Source organism: Camelus ferus, chromosome 3 (genome assembly GCF_009834535.1).
Source record: "Camelus ferus isolate YT-003-E chromosome 3, BCGSAC_Cfer_1.0, whole genome shotgun sequence".
Lineage (NCBI taxonomy): Eukaryota > Metazoa > Chordata > Mammalia > Artiodactyla > Camelidae > Camelus > Camelus ferus.
The window spans coordinates 114,000,914-114,023,630 of NC_045698.1; the positions used below are offsets into that span (position 1 = coordinate 114,000,914).

General features: G+C 45.2%; 1 protein-coding gene and 3 non-coding genes across 4 annotated transcripts; 2 read left to right on the forward strand and 2 right to left on the reverse strand.

Moving 5' to 3' along the window:
- The first annotated feature begins 4,065 nt into the window (after nucleotides 1-4,065).
- LOC102519455 (olfactory receptor 2V2) lies at nucleotides 4,066-5,013 on the forward strand. Its single transcript, XM_006177984.1, has one exon. The coding sequence runs from the start codon at nucleotides 4,066-4,068 to the stop codon at nucleotides 5,011-5,013; it is 948 nt and encodes a 315-aa protein (XP_006178046.1).
- A 15,993-nt stretch (nucleotides 5,014-21,006) lies between these two features.
- On the forward strand, nucleotides 21,007-21,088 carry TRNAL-AAG. The gene has a single exon. It is a non-coding gene; the product is annotated as a tRNA-Leu (tRNA).
- Nucleotides 21,089-21,347: 259 nt separating this feature from the next.
- On the reverse strand, nucleotides 21,348-21,420 carry TRNAV-AAC. Its single transcript has one exon. It is a non-coding gene; the product is annotated as a tRNA-Val (tRNA).
- Nucleotides 21,421-21,734: 314 nt separating this feature from the next.
- Nucleotides 21,735-21,806, reverse strand: TRNAP-UGG. Its single transcript has one exon. It is a non-coding gene; the product is annotated as a tRNA-Pro (tRNA).
- Between the last annotated feature and the right edge of the window lie 911 nt (nucleotides 21,807-22,717).

Sequence of the window (22,717 nt, forward strand, 5' to 3'; positions counted from 1 at the left end):
GGGTGGGACATATCTGGGTAGAGCCATTCCATGTGGAGGGAAGAACAAGCCTTATGTCTGCCTGCTCTGTGGGAGGCACAGAAGGGAAGCCAGTGAGACTTGAGTGGAGACAGTTGCAGGGAGAGCAGAATGAGAAAGATCTAGGTAGTGGTGGGGGGGCCAACCAGATGTTAAAAATCTTGCTTTATTCTTCAAGAGTGCTGTGTGACAAAAAACTGGCAAGCAAAGAATGGGGAGGAAGGCAAGTCTGGTCAGGGGTCATTGCCTTCATGTAAGGGAGCAGCGATGATGTGGCCAGGTGGGGCGAGCAGGAGTGAGAAGTGGTCGGGGGGAGAATATATGTTGGAGGAAGAGCCAGGAGGAGTTTCTAACGTTGGGATGTGTGCGGGAGAAGGAGTCAAGAATACACTGCGTGTTGTTCCTTGGGCAACTGAACAGTCTTTCATTACCTGAGCTGAGTAGAGGGGAGAGTAGTTGTGTGTTTTCCAGGAGAGACCAAGGGTTCAGTTTGACCACTTTGGGAAGGAGAAACCCACTGGACATCCAAGAAAGATGTTGAGTACAGTACACAGTGGATACAAGAATCAGAGTTCAAGGGAGCCATCCAGGAGAGGGAGAGATCAATGTCATCAACCAACTGCATGGTATGCGGTTGGGGGAAGGAAGAAAGGGTGTGTAGTGCATCTCCTTGAAGGTACATGCAGCTGAGCGCCTCTGCACATGCTAGGTAAGGCTGAGCGTCCTCAGCACAGGAGAAGGAAATGCCTGCTATGAGGTCTGGGGGCACTTGGTTTTTTTCAGTTGGTTGGTTAAGTTTTGATATAGCCAAGATGGATTTAAGGCTGTAGGAAGAGTAATCTGGTCCTGTAGAACACCACCCCCACCAGATTACACCTGGGTATTATTGTTGGCAAGGACACCTGGGCATATCTCCTTGGGCGTGTCTACGGACAGAACTTAGTGGCCCACTTCCCGGGTCATGGATCTGAGCAGACCCATCCTAGTTTAGGCAATCACCCTGGGTCTTTGCACAAAGAGCATGTTCCACGGAGTCTCCTTGTTTTGACTTTACAGTGAGATAAGGTAGACTGATACATGCCTCGTAAATGTCTCCTAGAAATGACTATCATGTATTTGCAGAGAACATACTTGTCATTTGAAAATACTTGAAAATATTTATTATGTTATCATGCACTGCCCCTCATAGAAAGGGATCTAGAAGTGAACTCATTCATTGAACGAGTGAATAGGTCATTCGCTGCATGAATGCTGGCAGTGAATGCTCTGAATACAGTGGTAATATGAAGGATGAAATAGAGGGTCAGCTGTAAAAAAGCACGTGTCCCCATTAAGGGCACATCTGCAGGACCTGGAGGGAGAGTTAATTTGGAGCGCTTTGATACCCAGCATGGGTGATTCTGAGCTTGAATAATTGGGGCCCTAAGTATCATTTCAAAGAAATATGGAAAGAAGAGGAGATATTGCTTTTCTGGGGCGTGTACATAAGAATTAATGCCTAGTTGTTTTCCACTTGAGGTGTCAGAAAGGAATGTAATTGCGTACATTCTGCAGGGAATTGGAAGTGTGGGGCTGGGTCTTAGGAGGGGTGTCTGGAATCCAGTGAAGATCTTGGTGTCATTTGGAAAGAGAGGTGGGCGAATGGATTCTCTGGCTTCTCCACCTCAGCCTCAGGGTCACCGCTCTGAGGTTTTTCCCTGCGTTCCACAGGATCAGAAATAAATCATCTAGGCATAGAGAATCCTATTCATTCTACCCAACTCACAAGACGGGAACTTAACTACATTCATGTATTCACCTATTTTGCCAAAAGATAAACTATGAAGACTTTTAAGAGTTTATCTGAGCAAAAGTCAGTTCCGATCCGGCAGGGCCAAGCCACAAGCGGTCATGAGTGCTCTACTGACAGGAACCAGCAGAAAACCTTTTACACAGAATAAGCAGAAGAAACACAAAGAAATTATTTGATGGGTTGTACTGAAGTATTTGACTCACTGGAAAAGCCTAGTTGCTGTTGGCGGTTGGGTGTCCTTTGGTTTTTTATGTCTTAACCTTGAGACATTCACAGTCTTAGATTTGGGGTTGCCTCATGGGCTACAAAGGCCACTCAGTCTAATGGCTTCCTTGTCTAATTAACTGAATAATGTTGAGAGCTATATCCAGCAGTAAACCAAAACTGCTCTCGAGCAAAAAGATCTTCAATATCTGCGTCCATATTAGGGATCAGAAGGCTGCAGAATGAGCCAAGAATTAGAGAAAAATGAATTCGAAGCCTCTGAGAATTTCTCGAGAATAAGGTAACTTGCCCTTCTAAGAATATTTTTGCACAGCAACAGCCTGATTTAATGTAAGGTACCTGGAACTTAGATTGTAAAGGCCCCTTAGCAAGTCTTGGTTCCACAGGTACTGACTGTGTAACCTTGGGCAACCCAGCCAACCCTTCAGAGTCTCACTTTTTCATCTGTACAAGATGGCCCGTTTTAATAAGATCACTGTACCTTCATCGCAGGATCACTATGAGGTCAAAAGAAAAAGGAATGTGAGTGCTGTGGGATGCAAAAGACAAGTTTATTTTTATTAATTTGGCATTGTCTGTCAGTAGAACCAGGCAGAGAGCCCTGCCTCTTCTCAACAGATGACAGACAGACTGACAACTTCTTTGAGTCTTTTATTTTCTAGGCAAATCGCAAATCACCATCTTTCTCATATGACAAGATCATTTGTTAAAATTAATCTGAGTCCAGTCTATTTATATCAGTGATCAAGACTCGAGATGGAACGGGAAAGGCAATGCTAGACAGCCTCAAAGATGGTCTCACTGGCCTCTGATTCATGATATTTTTACCTTTGTGTCTTCCTCTCCCATTAAATGTGGGCTGGATTTAGTGACTCACTTACAACAAACAGAATTCAGCACAACTCATGGGAAGTGACTTCCAATATCAGATTATGAGTCTCCAGCTTCTACTAGGGTGCTTGTGCAATCACTGTCTCTTGGGTCACTCGTCCTGGAGGAAGTCAACTGCTGCACTGCGGAACAGGAGCAAAGCCTGACAGCCACATGCGTGATCTTGGCAACCTGGCCAACAGCTTCATGGAAACCTCAGGTGAGACCTACGAAGCCAGAGGCAACTAAGCTGCCCCACCATTCCTGATGCACAGAAACTGGGAAATAATAAATGTTTCCTATTTTACTTCGCGCTGTAAATTTGGAGCTATGTGCAACAAAACAATAGACAGCTAATATAAATTGAAGGGGGAAATTCTGCACTGCTATGCTACTGGTAGCAGCTTGAAAATGTCTGCCCTGGATTGTACAGCCCTGCTTGGATAAAGGGATAGATGAAATTCGAAGGAAGCTGATGAGAGAGAGAAGAAGGAAAAAAACGAAAAGCTGGAAATGGCTTTGAGGATGAAGACAAGGGTCACCTGGTGAGGGCATGAGCGCAAGGGTTGTGGTCAGAATATGGTAGCACTTTTTACCTAGTTCCTTATAATTATTTATTCTTTCATTTTCCTTGAGTTCAGATATTGTCACTATTATTGAGGGAGTTTTGTCTTTTTTAACATGCATGACTTTTATTTCTTGGTTTGAATTTTGTCCGGGCCATGTCTCTGGTTCTCTTCCATGTAACATATTTAGAAAAAACATTCTTGACCAGATTCAAGAGAAGTCCCATTCCACTGACATGCCCCAAGTAATTTAATTGGATGTTTTATAAGGTGGTTAGTAAATGGTTCAGAAAGCCATGTGGAATATGTTAGTCAGAAAGATTTTATAAGAAGGCACTTTGATTTCTACTCAGGAAGACCTAGTAAGCAGGCACTACCTTACGTGTTTATCAGCCAACTTCTGCTGAGGTCCTGATCCTGGGGTTATATTCAAAATCTCATCACAACTGAAGACCTCACTGTTCTTAAGAGATCTGGGCACCAATCATTTCTTTTCCCCATTGGCCTTGTGATTGTCCTGTCAATAAAGATATGTCAGTCAATCCAGTATCTTTTTGTCCATGTTCTCAGGTGACCAGGAGTGTCAGCTGAACCATGGAGATAGGGTTGAACCAATCATCCACAGATGGCTTCATCCTCTTGGGCATCTTTTCTCATAGCCAGACTGATCTCGTCCTCTTCTCAGCGGTCATGGTAGTCTTCACGGTGGCCCTCTGTGGGAATGTCCTCCTCATCTTCCTCATCTACGCTGATCCTCGACTTCATACACCCATGTACTTCTTCCTCAGTCAGCTCTCCCTCATGGACCTCGTGTTGGTCTGTACCAATGTGCCCAAGATGGCGGCCAACTTCCTGTCTGGCAGGAAGTCCATCTCCTTTGTGGGCTGTGGCATACAGATTGGCCTTTTCGTCTGCCTTGTGGGATCTGAAGGGCTCTTGCTGGGGCTCATGGCTTATGATCGCTATGTGGCCATTAGCCACCCTCTTCACTACCCCAACCTCATGAGTCAGAGGGTCTGTCTCCAGATCGTTGGGAGCTCCTGGGCCTTTGGGATAATAGATGGTTTGATCCAGATGGTGGTAGTAATGACCTTCCCCTACTGCGGCTTGAGGGAGGTGGACCACTTCTTTTGCGAGATGCTATCCCTGCTGAAGCTGGCCTGTATGGACACGTCCATTTTTGAGAACGTGATATTTGCTTGCTGCGTCTTCATGCTGCTCCTGCCCTTTTCCATCATCGTGGCCTCCTATGCTCGCATCCTGGGGGCTGTGCTCCATATGCGCTCTGCTCAGGCCCATAAAAAGGCTCTGGCCACCTGTTCCTCCCACCTGACAGCTGTGTCCCTCTTCTATGGGGCAGCCATGTTCATCTACCTGAGGCCCAGGCGCTACCGGGCCCCAAGCCATGACAAGGTGGTCTCTGTCTTCTACACAGTCCTTACTCCTATGTTCAACCCCCTCATTTATAGCTTGAGGAACCGGGAGGTGATGGGAGCCCTGATGAAGGGGCTTGACCGTCGCAGAATTGTCAACCAGCACTGAAGGGCCAGAGTATCCTGTGCCTGGTTCTGCCAACCTCTTGACTTCGAGATGTCAAGTAAACAATCTATTCTATGTGAGCCTCAGTTTTTCTCATTAATAATGAGGCTTATGCAAAAATAATGATAATGAGGCTTACGACGCCTGAAAGGTAGAAGAGATCTTTTTAAACTCTAAAGCAGTACTCTCTGCCTCTGATGAACCACCAGCTTCCCCCCACAAAAATAATCTCTTCTTTTGTAAAATATATTGAAATGGAATGTAGAACTTGGTAAAAATCAAACACTGTGTAGAAGTAATGAGCTGAGATTTCTATCATTTATTATTTAAAACTGGATTTGCTTCTGATATCAGAAACTGCCCGAAGTTCGACTCCTTAACTCTTACTGCTCATCTCTACCACTGACTGAGAACCCACTGTGGGCCAGGTGTCCCGTTATGCTCCTTGTGAGTACACAGAGATGTCACTTTTTTTCCTATTAATATACGGTCTCACCTTAGTGACTTAGATGAAGTGCTTCCTGATGACAAAAACCGAGCTAGTAAAATCCTCTTGGAGAGTGTTCACCCTTCACACTGTGTCACCGAGAACTTTATAAAGAGTTCTTAAAGCAGTTATATTCTTCCAAGAACAAAGTGAGATTCCTGAGGAAAGTGGTAACGACTTATTTACTGGGTCTCCACAACATCTGGCACATAGAAAATTCACATGAAAATGCTGTGTATATACAGTCCTCCAGCAAAAGTAGCCACTTGCCATCATTTCAGTTTCTAAAACAGGAAATTGACTCTCCTGTTTTTCCTTTGGGGGATGAAGGCTGAAATATAAATGGGAGAATTTGATCTGTTACTTGAAAACTTATTTTCAAACGTTTTTATTGGAACTGTCGGTATTGTTGTAAGCTCTGTAACAGTTCTTGCACACGTTTGCAATAAAAACCATCTTTTCCTGGAAGAAAATACTCTTGGTTGCATGAAGAGAGAAGACAGAGGATGGGACTGGGTGCTGGAAGTTAGACTAAACCACAGGACCACAAGTGTCTGCTCTGTTTTCTGTTTCCAAGCTTAGAGAGCACAGAAGGCAGCAGCAATAACAGTAACTACAATTCTTAGAACCGACCAGAGGGACGACTTGATAGTCTGCTCAGTTTAATGTCAGTACAAACATTTTGTGGCGAACATCATTGTGCCCCTTTTGCAGACGAGGAAACTGGGGCTGAGACTGGTTAAGTCCCTTGCCCTCACTCCCCAGTTTTCCTTTCTCCCCCTGGGACAGTTTGTTTGTTGGAGCAGCTGAGATGAACAGAGGACTTCCCAGGAGGCCCCCTTCCCTTGGAGTTTAATTTGCAGACTGGGGACAGAGGTGTGGCAGAAGAGGGGTCTCCAAGGATTTGTGAAAACAGAAGCAACTTTCCTCAGTCACAGCACAGAGGGGACCAATGGGTGGCAGTGAGGGGTGGCAGGGAATAAAACCTCTCTGCCAAGAGCTGGACTGGGCCCAGCCAGGGGTCTGTTCAACAGGTGCGACCTCCCTGCTGGCTCTGAATGAGCGGCCCCTCCTGTCCTGGCCCAGCGCTCTCCCACTGTGCTCCTCTTGTGGGTGAGGGGGTGTATGATCTCTCTGTGCCACAATTTTTGTTTCTGGAAAGATTTTCTTAACCCCTAAAGATTCTGCCAGGGTTTTAGCATGAAGTTCTCTCTTCCAGGTTTTTCTGGGTGACTTCTTTCAGACCTACTGTCTTCCCATTTTGACCAATCATAATGCATTTCTTCAGAACCTTTCCAGAGCCCTGGTGGCAGGCATCAGGCATACTTCCCGCCTGTGGATGGGAAATACCCCCAAGAATGTCAGTCAGCTCCTATTTTCAAAGGATAGGAGGAGAGTCTAGAGGAGTTCTGAGGGCACAAGCCTTTCTTTCTCCTGGAAACTTCCCTTCTCTAGCTTTCCTCGGCCTCTCCTGCTTCCATTTCAGGCCCATTTCCTTCCAGGAGACGGAGGTGTGCAGGTTTCCCTGCACTGAGAGACACCCCATCGCAGACGCAACTGACTGATCAGGGCGGCCCTCGCTGGGTGGTGGAGTCAGTTCACCAAGCACGCAGGGCTCCAGGTTGGAATGCTGCCCTCCTGACCCTCCAGCCCTTCTTCGTGTCATTGATTAGGATGTTTCTGCTAACATTCTTCCTCTTTGATACGTTTCTTTCCATCTCTGTCACCATTGTCTTTTAATGTTCATTTTGATTCGTTATCTTAAAAACTGTTAAGAAAAGGGAATAATTGAATTCTATATTCCTTTTCTGTATGAGCTTGTCAAAGTTTCACAGCAAATGCAAACTCATACAATAAGGATTATTTTCCCCCCACCATCCATCCATCCAACATACATCACCAAATGGTCAGACCATGAAACCAGATTTTCAGTTATTGCTGCCATCAATGGGGAATAATTTGTCAGTCATGTGCAGCACAGAACCAGAGCCAATCTTGCCCAAGAACTAAAAACAAAAGCAAAGACACAAACACAGACCACCAAAAATAAAAAACAGAGACTCAGCAAAGATAAAGTTCTTAGCCCCTAGGAATCATTCTGGGAGCCACACTTGGGTTCAAGGGGCCCATGAGGTATACTTCTTCAGCAAAGTTTACTTGCCCCCTCAGGCGAGTTCACCCAAACAACCAAGAAGCACCTCCAAAGCTGTCCACATATAATTTTTCGAAAGGTAAACATCTGATTCTCATATAAATATAAAGTAAACATGTGTCAAGTATTTTATTCCACTTACATTAATTGATGAAGCAACCAACAGGATGGTAAAGCTGGTTCAAAGAGCATTTGGTGGAATACTACTCAGCCATAAAAAAGAATAAAATAATGCCATTTGCGGCAACATGGATGGACCTGGAGATCGTCATTCTAAGTGAAGTAAGCCAGAAAGAGAAAGAAAAATACCATAGGATACACTTATATGTGGAGTCTTTTAAAAAGATACAAATGAACGTATTTACAAAACAGAAACAGACTCACAGACATAGAAAACAAACTTGCGGTTATCAGGGGTGGAATGGGGATGGAGAGGGATAAATTAGGAGTTTGGAATTCTCAGAAACAAAGTACTATATATAAAATAGATAAACAACAAGGTCCCACTGTATCACACAGGGAACTATATTCAATATCTTGTAATAACCCATTATGAAAATAAATATATGTATTTGTATAACTAAAACATTATGCTGTGCACCAGAAATTGACACAACATTGTAAACTGACTATACTTCAATTAAAAAGAGCATTTGAGGAGTTGGCAGTTTATAATCAATCTAATAAAGAATTGACAGAGTATAATACTAAGTTAGGTACAAAACTGGTCAATGTCCTACAGAATAATACATTAAATCTTTGGGATTATTTTTTCCATCAAACAGAATTTACAAGTTAATGGTAGAATGTCTGGGGTCTAATCACACAGTAAATAGCAAAGGCAAACATGTGTATATTCTCCTAGAGCATTAAATAATCCTTAGGTGAGCCTGTGAATCAATGACTTTGAAAGGACATGCATTCATCCTCCAGCCATATTTCCAAATTTTGGATGACTTTTCTTAACTCAGAATACAGACGATATTTACGGCTGCGAAACTGGATGAGCTGGCTCATGAACCCTGAGTTGTCTGAAAACAGAATGATTATGCAATCCCTCCACCCTTTTGTGCTTCTGCAAATGGCTAAGGAACTAACCACGAAAGACCACCCTGCTCCCACACAGTCTAAGCTAAGAGCTGCCACCACTCTTCCTCAGTGACTCCCTTGTGCTATAAAACCCCGAGTTTTCCTCCTCTTCTTTGAGAACTTTCCTCATTACCAAATATTCTCCATGTGACAACAGCCTGAATAAAATCATCTCTTTAATTGTCCGGTGCATTTTGTCTTTGACGATCACTTAGGCATGGTAAAAAAAAAAAAAAAAGGCAAGAGTCTTTGCTTTTTTCTATGAAACCCTCCATTCTTTGCCTACATTTCTCAAAATTGTTCATGTAAGTTATTGTGTGCCTTTTTTAATGATAATAAATTGAAAACATAGAAAAAGATACATAGTGAAAAGTGTCTCCTTTTCACCTCCTGCCACCTCGTTCACCTCCCAAAGCAATCACTGCCACAAGTTTATTTCATTCTTTTCAAGAAAGGCCATGTTTTCCATGGTTTGGATGGACCATAATTTAATTTACTGATCCCCAACTGATGGCCAGTGGCGGATCAGTAAACGCCCCATTCACCATATTAATCTTAAGCTCTACAACATTAAATCTCTGGTTATCCTCCTCAAACTTACTCCCTCTCTTTGCCTTGTCTTAATTTCAATTTGGTCTAAAGTCTCCACTCCCAGGAAACATTCTCTAATTAAATCCTTGCCCACTCAGATTTTTCCAGATTTTGTACCCCTCAACCTATCGTAAGTGTATTGAGTGTTTCAACCAGAACTGTTTATCTATGACCACTGACTGGACTGGAAGAAAATCCAGAGGAAACTTAATTCAGCCAAATCCAGGGAGGCGGGAATTTGTACTACAATTACCCAAACGTAAGATTACCAGTCTTTGCTTTCACCAGCCCGGTGAGTTCCGATTTCATTTTATGTGCGTGTTTTATATAGTCTTTGTCTTCGATTCCGTTTCCTGGACAAAGACCAAGTTTTTAATTGACAAATATATACTGGCCACCGACTAACACCCAGAAAATGGTAAGTTCTGGGTCACAGAAGAATCCCACAGGTTTACCCTCTTGTCCAGTCACATCATACAATGAACTAACTGATGCTCTTAATGAAACAAGAGTTATAATAATCTCCTAACTAGTCTCAATGAACACAGCTCCGAACTTAAAATTTTTCTAAAATAAGGAAATGAGAGAGAGAATATGCGTGAGACAGTAGGGGGATAGAGGAACTAGAATCTGGTTTAAAGGGACAGATGTGAGGGTTTGTGATAACTCCTCAGCCTTTGTGTATGCTTGACATTTTCTATAATAAACAGTTAAAAAATGTTCACAGGCCACTGTATGTTGCCAATTACCTTACTAAATCCTTTCCCGCCAAGTTTCCAGTTCAGCAACTCGGGGATTTCTGTGCATGCACATGGCAAATCTCCATCTCAAATAGGTAGGTCAATTTTTTTAAGTATACAAAAAATTGGGGGGAAGGCTGTAGCTCAAGCGGTAGAGTGCATGCTTATCATGCACAAGGTCCTGGGTTCAATCCCTGGCACCTCCTCCAAAAATAGATAAGTAAACTTAATTACCTCCCCCCGCCAAAAAATAAAAATAAAAGCAAAAAAGTTGTAAAGACTATGTAAGTGTTTGAGTAGTTTAAGTTTATTAAAGAGCAGGGATCCTGTATGTTGTGACCCTCTGAAAGCCCTTATCAGTTGTTAATGAGTTGGGATCAGAGATTATTACCTTGCCCTGCCCAGGAAAACCAACAGCCACAGGAGGGCAGCAGAGAGCCAAGAGCCAAGAAAATAAGGGGTAGATGTGAGTTGGTGTTGCTTTGGGAGCTTCTTCTTAAAGAAATGCAAGAAGGATCATTTTCTCCAAAAGGTGAAGGTACGATTAGACACAAGAAACAGAGCTGTTGAAGATTTTTTTAAGCTGATTATTAAAATACAGCCTTGTGCCCTCACACTGGTCTGAACTAGCCAGGGAAGTTTGCACAACGATTTGAGTTGGACCTAGGAAAATAGAGCTCATGTTTAGCAGAGCAGGGATAAAAGGAGAGTCTGGACTATCCCATCTTTCCTAGCTGCCGCCCTTGACGCGTTTCCTAGCCTCCCTGTGCCTCGGGTCCTCATGTGTGAGATGGCGATAGTAGCACCTCCTTCAGAATGTTGTTGTCACAGTAAAACCAGCAAAGTCTATGAGTGTAAGCGCAGACCAGGCACACAGCACGACCTGGTGCTAGTTCTTGCTTACTGTTACGAATCTTAGCCAAGGCACACTGGAGAGGATGGCTGTGGTGGGACTTAGTGGAATGCGTGCTTTGAAGAGCAGTGGGAAACACATGCAGGCAGAGGATGGGTCACAATTGTGGGGACCTCGAAAGCCAGACGTGGGAGCCTGGCAAGGGTAAGCTGGCGAGGAAGGGACTAGTTGGGGGGAGCTGCCAAAGGCCACTGAGGATGTCCTAATGGGCTGAGGCCCTTCTCTCTCTACCCAACAGCCTCCATCATTCCTGAGTTTCCTGGGACAATAGTATGGCTATGTGCCTCCTGAGGCCCCACTGTGGTAGCTGGCAGAGGCCCAAAGAGGACTTCTTGGGGACTTACACCAAGGGCCACCCAGGAAAGACAATTCTGGGCCTCTCCGTAGAGTAGACAAATTCGCTTCTAGCATCGTCTGCCTCCAGGGCCATCCATCAAAATCCCATTTATTTGGTTCTTTCTGAGTGTGGTCCTGAGCTAACACCTGAGGGTTACAAAAACCTTCACATGCTTAAAAGTTACAATACAATATGCTCTTGCCAGCAAGAGCTCACATTCACCACCCCTAGGAAAACAGAACTGCAGGGAGGAGATGGTGTGAGGGCTCCACAAAAGCTTTGGCCTGTGAGAGTCCCTGAGCTCACAAGGGGGTAGAAACTTTAGCCAAACCTGAAAGAGGAGAGGGTGGGCAGGGAGGCCATTCCAGAAGGAAAGGGAAGTAGTCAGGGGAATGGTGAGGTAAGAAGTTGTTGCCAAATCTCAGCCTCTGTGTTCCGACACTGAATTGCAATCTGGAGACAGAGTTTTGGGGGAAGCAAAAAAGAACAGCTTTATTTCTTTGCCAGGCAAATTGGGTCACAGGAGGCGAATGCCTCAAGACTGTGAGCCCGATTTGGGGAGGGGAGGCAGGGAGTTTTATAGTGAGAGTCCAAGGAACAGAGCTTCTGATAAACATCTTTGAATGTGCAGGGACTGCATTCTTTCCTCCCTGACACGGCTGCACTGACGTCCAGAAAACCTAGTGACACGGCTTCTGTTTCTGTGGTTATTAGACCACGTCCTCCTCCTCCAGTGGACCTTGGTCTGGTATTTGTCTTGTGCACCAGGAATTAATGAGTCATATCTCCAGTCATATCTTCTGTGCCTGGAACAAAGGGTGTGTGAGTGGGAGGGGGGTGCTCTAAGGAAGAGAGAAATGTGTGCCATGTACCGTCAGGCTAGAATGTGCTTTAGCAGGAGGGAAGCCATTTTTTGGTTACTATTATCTGGGTACTTCAGAGAGGAACTACAGCAGAGGATGTGGGGGCGGGTCTGTCCCAAGAAGACCCCATAAGGTCCTGCTCGGTTACAAGGTGAGTGGCCAGTTGGCTGAGGATCCGAATGTTGCCGGTGACCAGGTTCCTGTCCCATCACAGAAGGAATTCAGAGAAAAGACACAGAGATTAAGGAGGTAAAGTGGGGATTTATTAAGGGATGGACAGCACATTCTCAAGGGCAGAGCGGGCAGGCTCAGGTGAGCAGCTGCCCTGAGTTTTTTTGACAAGTTGGTTACATAGAGTGTAAAAATGAATGAGCAGAATATTCACTGGGGAGGGAGGGGTTTGGGGTCATATTCCCTGATTTTCATCCCAACTCCAGCTTCCTGAAGGCAGGAGGGATTTTTGTCCTTATTTAGCCTGGATTGGAAGTGTCATAGCGTTGGTGCATGATGGGTTCTTCTAATCTGCAAGGCTAATTTTATTGAAATGAAGGCATAATGTGCAAAACATTACATTTGGAGATTCCTGCCTTTTCTCTTCTTTCTTTGTTGGCCTCCAAGCCCCTTGTCACCCCAAAATGTGTGATCACTTATCAGCCCAGAGGTTCCTGCTTTTCTTTCCCTGCCCAGGGACCCCTGTTGTTTACATGATGGAAGATTTCCTGTATTTGGCCCCGTGCCCCTCCTTTTTGCCCAATTCCTGCCATTTGGCCTGTGTCCCCCTTTCTCCACTCATATCTAGCTATCTGCCTGCTCTCACAATAATGTGTGGGACATACAGCCAGCTGGGATGGTGGGCTGGAACCAGATGATTAAAAAATGTGGTCTGGAAAAATGAGCATAGGTGGGGGCTTTGTAGTAGGCAGTAAGAAGAGGGCAGACCCACCAAGCTTCCTCCTGGGTACGTGTCCCCAAGAAATCCTCCAGGGTAGGGTGGGGACCAGGATTTTCAGCATGACTGGAGGTGAACAGCCAACATGGATGAGCTGAAAGACACCAACAAGGGAAAAGGGAGAAATTGCATGAAATTAAACACAATACCATTCACACGTGTTACAAATCCAGACATCCCAGACCAGGATACAGATCTGCTAACATGTCAAATGTCAGGGGAGGAAAGTGAGTGGGCTACAAGCAAAACAGACTTAAATGAAGTGAATTAAATGAATATCTTTAAAGACTAGAGAAGGGCCGGGCACAGGCCATTCCTGAACAAAAACGAACTGAAGAGTGATCAGCTCTGGACCTTAAGTCCCAAACTTAGGGTGTTTCTTCTTAATCAGGGCCTGGAAGTAAGAGATCAGGAAGCAAAGAGGCTTCAGATAAGATCCAAATAAGGAACATCCCCACGCTCTTGCCCTCCCAGATGCTGGAGGAGAGAGGCAGCCTGCGTCAGCCCAGCCTTCTGCTCCCAGTTTCTCCACTTGTGAAAATGGAGGCAGGGGATGCTGTGGACGTTTGCCATATAACCTCTAAGGCCCTCTCCTGTTCATCACAGTCATCTGCACTTTTACTCCTTGAGTTCTTGCCTTTGAGAAGGACTTTTCTGACACGCTCACCCTGTTAGAGCAGGCAGATGGCTAGATATGAGCAGAGGAGGAGGATGGACGCACAGGCCAAATGGCAGGAAACCACACATCTTGTGAACAACGGAGGTGCTTGGACAGAGGAAAGCAGGAACCTCCCGACTGATAAGAAATCACACATTTTGGGGTGACAAGTGTCCTGGAGGCAAACAAAGAAAGGTAGAAAAAGGCAGGAATCTCCGGCATCCACATGTAACTTCTTGCTCACTACGCCTTCATTACCATAAAATTAGCCTTGCAGATTAGAAGTACCCATCATGCACTTACGTCATGACACTTTCAATCCAGACGAAATATAGACAGAAATCCCTCCTCCCCTCAGAAAGGTGGAGCTGGGATGAACATCAAGGTATATGACCCCAAACCCTTCCCTCCTCGGTGAATATTCCACCCATTCATTTTTACAGTCTAAGCAAACAGCTTGCCAAAGAAACTCAGGGCAGCTGCTCAGCTGGCCCTGTCCGCTCTCTATTCGAGAGTGTAGTATCCATCCCTTAATAAATCCTCACTTTACTTTCTTGACCTCCCTGTCTCGTCTGTCTCTGAATTCTTTCTACGACAAGACAAGAACTTACTCTCCAGTAACCACCTTAATTCTGTCGTAATGGGAATGGTGGGGGGGGGGGGGATGTCCCCAGACCCTCCCTGTCAACAGGGACACTCTCCCCATGTGGGTCCTTCTGAGACAATGGCCGGCTTCCTCCCAACCTGGAGCAGAGCAGGGGAGCCAGTGATTGTAACAGCTCTGGTGACAGACTGCTTCTTTTCTGAACTGCTGTGTCCCAGACCCAGGTTGGGTGGGAAGAACAATGGCGCGAAAGGATGCTTGGGAGGTGTTTGGGGGTGGGCATCTCATGGCAGATCTCAGGGGCCACCTTCTCCAACAATACTTAGGACAGTCCAAAAAATGGGCTCTTGATCTTGGCCTTAACTCGCCCTGATGATGGGCAGGATATTCAGCAGAGACATTAGAAATAGGGTAAATCTAAATGCCTCACAAGCAGGGACATTTCAGAGCCAGAGGGGACCTTTTGAGATTGCCGCATTCTACCCTCTCATTTTTCTGAGGTGGGAACCGAGCTCAGAGAGGGGTTTGGCTGGCTCATATCACAGAGCAGGTCCCCACACTCCGTGTTCAGGTCTCCCAGGTCCATGCAGCCTGGAACTGAACCCACACGGAGTTCCAAATGGACAGAGATCAGCCAACCTGGTTTCCCCCAGGATGCCTGACTCAGGACGGGCCCCCTCGTGAAACTTCCAAAGCTCCCCTCCAAGTCTGGGCTGTGCCTCTATGCTGAGCTGGGACTGGAAGTCATTTTCACAGGAGACCTCAGCACTCTCAGGTCCCTTTCCAGGGGACGAAACATCAAGGGACCCTGAGCCCAATGCTGGCCTCCATGTCAGACGAAGCAGGTACATGGGGGTGGGGTGGCTAGTCTGAAACATTCCCCAGAAAGCTGCCCTGAGTCCCCAGGTAGAAGATGTCACCCCCTCCTCCCTAGTCCCTCTTTTGGCACCTGCTTCATCCTATCCTATCAGGGACACAGTATTTACGTTCAGTTAAGTTTTGAAAACCAAGCTCCCTCCCATCCTCAAAGCAGCCCTGAGAGGGGATGACTCAGGTGGTGCCCCTATTAAATAGCTCGTCCAAGAAAGAGTGCTGGCAAGGGGGTCTGGGCTGAGGAGGGGCTGCCAGGGGACATTTGGGCTGGTAAAGGAAGGGTCCAGCAGAAAGAAAGAGAGAAAGAGAGAAAGAGAGAGAGAGAGAGAGAGAGAGAGAAAGAAAGAAAGAAAGAAAGAAAGAAAGAAAGAAAAAGAAAGAAAGAAAGAAAGAAAGAAAGAAGGGAAGAAAGAAAGAAAGAAAGAAAGAAAAGGAAGGGAAGGAAGAAAAGGAAGAAAAGGAAGGGAAGGAAGGAAGGAAGAAAGAAAAAAAAGACACTATGAACTCATCTACAAAACAGAAACAGACTCACAGATGTAGTAAATAATCTTATGGTTACTGGGGACAGGGGGTGGGAGGAGATAAATTTGGGACTTTGGGATTTACAAATGTTAGCCACTACATATAAAAATAGATTTTTTAAAAAGTTTATTCTGTATAGCACAGGGGACTATGTTCAATATCTGGTAATAGTCTTTAATATAAGAATATGGAAAATGAATATATGTATGTATGTGCATGACTGGGACATTGTGCTGTACACCAGAAATTGACACATTGCAATTGACTGTACTTCAGTTAAAAAAAGAAAGAAAGAAAGAAACTTCCACAGGAACAGAGGAAAAGATACTAGGGTATGTCCTTGGATTCTGAGGAGGTAGCTGTGGGATAAGAGAAAGGTCCTGCATTTTCATCAGCTGGATGCATCCTCTCCCCTGTTGTTAATCAGGTAGGGTCAATAAGCCTGCCTAACCACCTTTCTCAACTACACCAACTGGCCCGTCTGAAACTCAGTCACAGCCTCTGGTTTTTGTGGTAGCTATCACTGGGGGCAGCTCAGGGGTCCAACAGTGAACAGGGTAGGCTGCGTCCCTGTTGTTACAACCTTACATTCTTAGGGAGAAGACAAACGACAAACCAAATAAACTAATAAAAAAATTTTTAAAAGAATCATAGAGCCAGGAATGTAGATGGCTGTGATTTAAATGTGCAGCATTCTCTGAGAGCTAATACAGTCAGGAGTGGGAATGAAGAGTTCCTGTTTGGGGTAGTGGAATGGTTAATTTTATGTGTCAACTGGACCAATCCATGGGGTGCCCAGATATCTGGTCAAATATTAGTCTGTGTTTCCACAAAGTTCTTTTTGGTTGAGATTAGCATTTTGATTGGTGGAGTAAAGTAGATTGCCCTCCACAGTGTGGGTGGGCCTTATCCAATCAGTTGAGCCTGGATAGAACAAAAAGACTGACCTTTCCCCCAGTAAGAGAGAATACTCTTATCAAACTGTCCAGATTTTATCTGTAACATTGCCTCTTCCTGACTGAAGGCCTATCCACAGAGCTCCCTGAGCCTCCAGCCTGCTGGCCAACCCTGCAGATTGGCTCTGTTTCTCTGGAGAACCGTACCTACTACAGGTACCCTCTGGGGCAGAGGAATCCAAAAGGCAAAAAGGAAGGGTTTTCCAGGTACAGAAAACAGCAAACAGAAAGATCTTTGCCTTGTTCTAGGAGGTACAGGCCTCCAGGTTGAAAGCTGGGGCAAAGCGTAAAAGGTGGTATCAGAGCGCAGGCAGGGCCTCGAACACCACAGTTCAGCCTCCTTTCCAAGTCAAATATGGACTCATTAAAGGATTTACAACATGAGGCACCAGGACCCATATGTGTTCTAAAAAGATGACTTCACAGAGACGTAAAATCCAGATTGTAGGAAATATGTATGAGACAAAGGACCAGGTTCCTATGATAAATTGCAAGAAAAGAGAGACAGAGAGAGGGAGGGAAAAAAACACTAGATGAAGACACAGGAGACAGATTAACCTAATACAATGTAAAGAATTCTTTTCACCGCTAATTCATACAAACTTGTTTTAAAAAATTATAAGACAGGGAAATGTTCATATGTGACAGTTGGTCATATTAAGGAATTATTGCTAGTTTTTTTTGGTGTAGTAATGTTATTGTGATGTCTTTTAAAAATTATCTTTTAGAGGTTTGGACTGAAATAGGCATAGATGAAATGATATGATAACTGGGATTTGCTTGAAATAATCAGGAGAAGAAAGGTGGAGAGAACACAGAAGTGACCAAAAATTTAAAACTGCTGAAGCTGGGGGATGGGTATGTCAGGTTCATTGTAATACTATATTTTCACGTCTGAACTTTCCCAAATTAAAATCGGTGAGCAAATAGGATTGGAGGCAGGCCTGAGCAGCCCCAGACAATACAAGAGGCTGGTGGTGGGCACTCTTGGCATTCTTTGTAGGGAACTTCCACAGGTTTGTTGATGGATGGACAGAAGGTAGAGGCGGAAGGAAAGAAAGAGACCAATGCTGACCCACAGCTATCTAGATGAAGTAATAAAGTTGAGACAAGAGGAAAGAGGGCAGGACATAGCCATTAAAAGAATGACACAGCAATTATCGCCAAGATAGTGGGAGATTCAACTCCCAGTAGCCCTTGAGCTCCAATCTATGCTCACTGTAATACAATCGCATGCTAAATGGCACTCCCACTGGTGCCAGGACAGTTTCAAGGCTGACCATAAAAGGTCAAAAAGTGGGTGATGGCGCAGTTCCTGGGAATCCCAGCCCCTTCCCCAAAGCAGGAGGAATAATCTTCCCACTTGTTAGCATATGAAGCTACCCAGCCCATAGAGACTAAAAAGCAGGCATCTCAGGGCTCTCTGTCTCTGTCTCTGTCTCTCTGTCTCTCTCTCTCTCTGCCTGTCCCTTGCCTTTTGAGATGGCCCACACTCTGTCTATGTAATGTGTATCTACTTTAACTTTACACACCCACTCCCCCATGCCTCGTGGCCTCTCTGGCCTTCTGAGACAGCCTATACGCTGTCTATATGTAATAATAGAAAAGAACAAATCTGACTCCATATTAGATCTGTTGTTCCTTTGGCTTTAACCCTGTGGCCTGTTGTCTAGGCTTAGTCTTGCCAGCTCTGCACCTTTTGTAAAAGAATGTTGCCTTTAGCCTGAAATAGACAGCCTATTCTCAAGGCTCTGACCTTTACGGATAGGAACACTTTTGCACTCCTATAAAGATAACAAGTTGCAGAATAGAAAATAGCATTTGTTATATTGGAGGTTTACAGGGGCATCATGATCTGGTGCACATGGACAGCTGCAAGAACAAAGGATTCCGCCAACAAAGAATGCCTACACCAAGAAGTTTGCAACAACCAAGCATACCCGCTCTCCTTAATTCTGACTTGGAGAAGATGGTTCTCCAAGACATTAGTCTGCCATCTTCTCTGTCTGCCGGCTTTCGGAATAAAGTCGCTATTCCTTGCCCCAGCACCTCGTCTCCGGATTTGTTGGCCTGTCCTGTGATGAGCAAAATGAGATTGGACTCGGTAACATAAGCACCAGGAATAGATCTACCGGGATGCAGTGTATTCTTCTCTGGTACTGACTGCCCTCCTCTCTTGGAGGCAGGCAGCGGGAACTGGGAGCCATCCCTGAACCCCCACACCTGAGCCCCGCCACAGCCCTACCAGGAAGGGCCAGTGGAAGAGGAGGAGGCCGGCCATGACTTCAGGAGTCGGGGAAGATGGCAAGGAATTTAATGACTGGGAGGATGACCACGACTATCTAGAAGAGGAGCAGCTGAGTGGTACAGGTACAGAGCATCAGCAGCCCTTGAAGAATCCAACAAGGTGTTTCTGAGAACCTCCAGCACTAGAGAAGCAGCTCTGGATGGCGGGTTTCAGATGCATCATGAGAAGACCTCGTTTGAGCAGTTGGCTTTTATCAAAGAGCTTTTTTTCCCCCACTTATGGTTGTCAATCGTCTGACTGAAGAACTCGGTTGCAATTAGACTATTGATAGAGAGTAGTTAAATGATGCTAAAAGAGGAGGAAAGTACTTGAGGAGAGACCCCAGATTCCAGTCTCTTGAGTTCATTCCGAACAGTTCTGTCAGTGAAACACTTGATCTTGCAGAATAGAGTAAGGCAGTGACTTCCTCATGAAAAAGGAAGAAAATTGTTAAAGAAAAAGGATCTTAGTATTGTTGAAACCTGTTTTCAAGAACGTCCTGAAACACCATTACAAGAGCCCACTATATTAATTATATGAGAAAAAGGAAATAACTCGTCTGATTGAGGACACAAGATGTCTTTGAGTTATTTCGAATAACAGTGCATCCAGAAAACCTTGGCGATTCCACTTTATGATCTATCCCAGCCACAGTGATCAAAGGCTAAATTTTAGTGTAAGATAAATTGAGTATTCTTCAGTATCCCCAAAGGATAATCATTCCCCAAAAGAAATACATATCTTGTGAGCTGTATCTTAAAATGTGTTTCCAGGAGCATCTGAGAATTTGCTTGTACTTCTATCTTGATCACTTAGAAAGCTACTGTGATCTATAATTCAAAGAAAATTAATTGTCTTGACAATTTTTAAAAGTCAAACATCTAACATCCTTATACACTAAGGAAATTTTGTTTTACTCTCTCTCTCTCTGTTTTTCATTTAACTTTACAGGCAAAAGACTTTGACCTTAATAAGAATCGGTGAGTGAAAATTGTCAACTAAAAGGAAAGCCCTACATCTAAAAAAGACTTTATGAACACTCATGTCAACTCTTAAAGGTTTTAAACGTGTTCCAAAATCCACCTTAGTATCTGAAGTTTCCGTCTCCTCCTCTAATTAAGCTTGTTATTGGTTATACACGACATTCGAGATAATTTTTTTAAGCGAGATTCAAATCTATTTCTATAGCAAGATCACAAATAAATATATAGACTCACTGGTGCAGGTAAAAATCAACAGAAAACCAACTGGAGATTAGTTCACCAAATAGTGATGGTTATCTCAGTTTGGGGCTTGCGGGGGAATTTTTTTCTATATATTTTTCTCTTGGATTTTGCTATTTTTTTTAAGAAATGGATTTTTATAATTAGGCGGGTGGGGGTAAGAGGGTGTCTGTAGAGTGTGCAATCAAGCGTGTTTTGTCAAGACCTGAAACTTCCAGCTGAAACATTTGTTTCAAGGGTGGAAACTTCAGGCAACAGAGCTGCATGGATGGAGGCCTCTGAGATTGTGACCAACGTGGTCACTAAAGAGCCACTTCTGAATGTGTCAGTGTTTCTGCCAAAAAATGTAACGGGTTTAAAGAAAAGGAACTGGGAAAGGCAGTGCAGGATTTCCCCTTCCTTTAATTTGTAAAAACAACACACGCTCATAGTTAAACAAACAAGCAATCGTGTAGAAAGCTTACTCTGCATCCACGCCCAGTCCCCAAAGGTGAATGGTCCGGGTGACTTCTTGAGCATCCTTCCAAAAACCGTTGTGTGAGGTCTGCGCTTGGCGAATTCTCTTTTGTCAAAGCGTTCGTACAGCACAGATTCCACGCCTGTGGCTGTGGCCAAGCTAATTCTGTTGGTTGAAGTTTGGTTTCTGTGCTGACCTGTAGGCCCATCCCAACATTCGGTTTTCCTCAGGACCCAGTGGATGTTGCCTGAATTGAAAAATGACAGCCAAAGGCACGCCGGCATTCTCCAAGTAAGGTAGCGTGGCCGAGCGGTCCAAGGCGCTGGATTAAGGCTCCAGTCTCTTCGGGGGCGTGGGTTCGAATCCCACCGCTGCCAGGGTGTGGTGATACTTTGCACTTTTTTCCACACAGCATGCGACTTGTACAAAAGTAGTATGTGAATTGGAGGCCCACCTGTGGACTACGTTTCTCCGGATGTGCGACTCCCTTTACCAGCATGCGGCTATGAAATACCCCAACTCCGTGCGCGCCCATATTGTTGACAGCAAGCGGGGTGGGTTACAGTCTACACTGGTGGACCAACTTCAAAATTATAATATTCAAATAGTAAGAAAAGGGAACTATAAAAGAAAGCTTGTTTCCGCCCGGTTTCGAACCGGGGACCTTTCGCGTGTTAGGCGAACGTGATAACCACTACACTACGGAAACCCACAAGGGGTGGGCTCTGCATAATGCTATTGATTGTTGGGAAAACCTCTTGTAGGTACAATAGATACAGTTTTATGAACGTTAAAGGATGATCCCATGACCCAGACAACTGGAAACACTCGCAGGAGGCTCTGCACCCAATCTCCCACCGGCGATCTCCGGTTCTGAGGCGGCTTACTCACCCTGCTACCTGCTCTTCTTTCAGATCCACAGCTCTTCCGGAACCCTTGGTGAGGTCAACTTCCCATCCAGGACAAAAACGGCCCACGGAACAATAAATTTAATTAGGAGGTAGATGAGGAAAAAAAAAAAGTGGGCTCGTCCGGGATTTGAACCCGGGACCTCTCGCACCCAAAGCGAGAATCATACCCCTAGACCAACGAGCCACTCCGTAGGAGAACTCGTAATTTTAGCTCCAGATATGAATCTACATAGAATTGCTTAATTGCTGAAAAAGTGAATCTTTATTTCTGGCATATTCAAAGCACCTCCCGGATTTTCGAGTTTCCCACGCCCAACCTATCCCTGTTCGACACATATTGGCGCCCTCTGTGAACTCTCAGCCGTAAGTAGCTCGCTCAGCGTTAATGCTCGGTATCACTTGACCCCTCTGAGATCTGGAATCCGAACGAGGGCCTCATTGCTAAGGCTACTCGGGCAGCAGGCCAGGACATCCCTTCGTTTTAGAACTCCCCCTTTCTCGAGGGAGCCCAAATAAGGCGCAAGTCTGGAGGCCCAGGGGCAGGGAGCAGAAGCCGGGAGAGCCGGAGGGCTCCTTGAGAGAACTGGGCCCTAGGCTTGGAGGGGACGCGGTATGGACTAGGTTCCGAGCCGCAACAAACGAAATGAAACCCTCGTAGTCCTTTCCTGTGGGGCGCCTGGTAACGAGACGGGGGCTTCTCTTTATCGTTTTACGAAAATAAAGAAACAACATATACTTATTTGCAAAATGTTCATAAAACGTAGGGAAGTGAGAAATAAGAAGCAGAAATGAGATAACCAGGAAGCCGGCTCCCCCAATGGTGACCGACCGCGGTAGTTCGTGCGCCGCCCGCGAAGATCACAGTGCACGCGCGCGCACACGCGGCGCCCACACCGCGCGTCCTGGCTCCCCGCCCTCGCTGCGTTCTCTTGGAATCGCCCCAGAACAGTCCCCCGCCCAGAGAACCAGAGGCCTGGGCCGGGCGAGCGCTTTCCTCCTGCAGTTCCACTGGGTTATTTAGTAATTTAAAGAATAAAAAAAAGTGATTCTGATTCCCTGCTTTAGGAATTCACGAAAATCCACTCAGAGCTGACC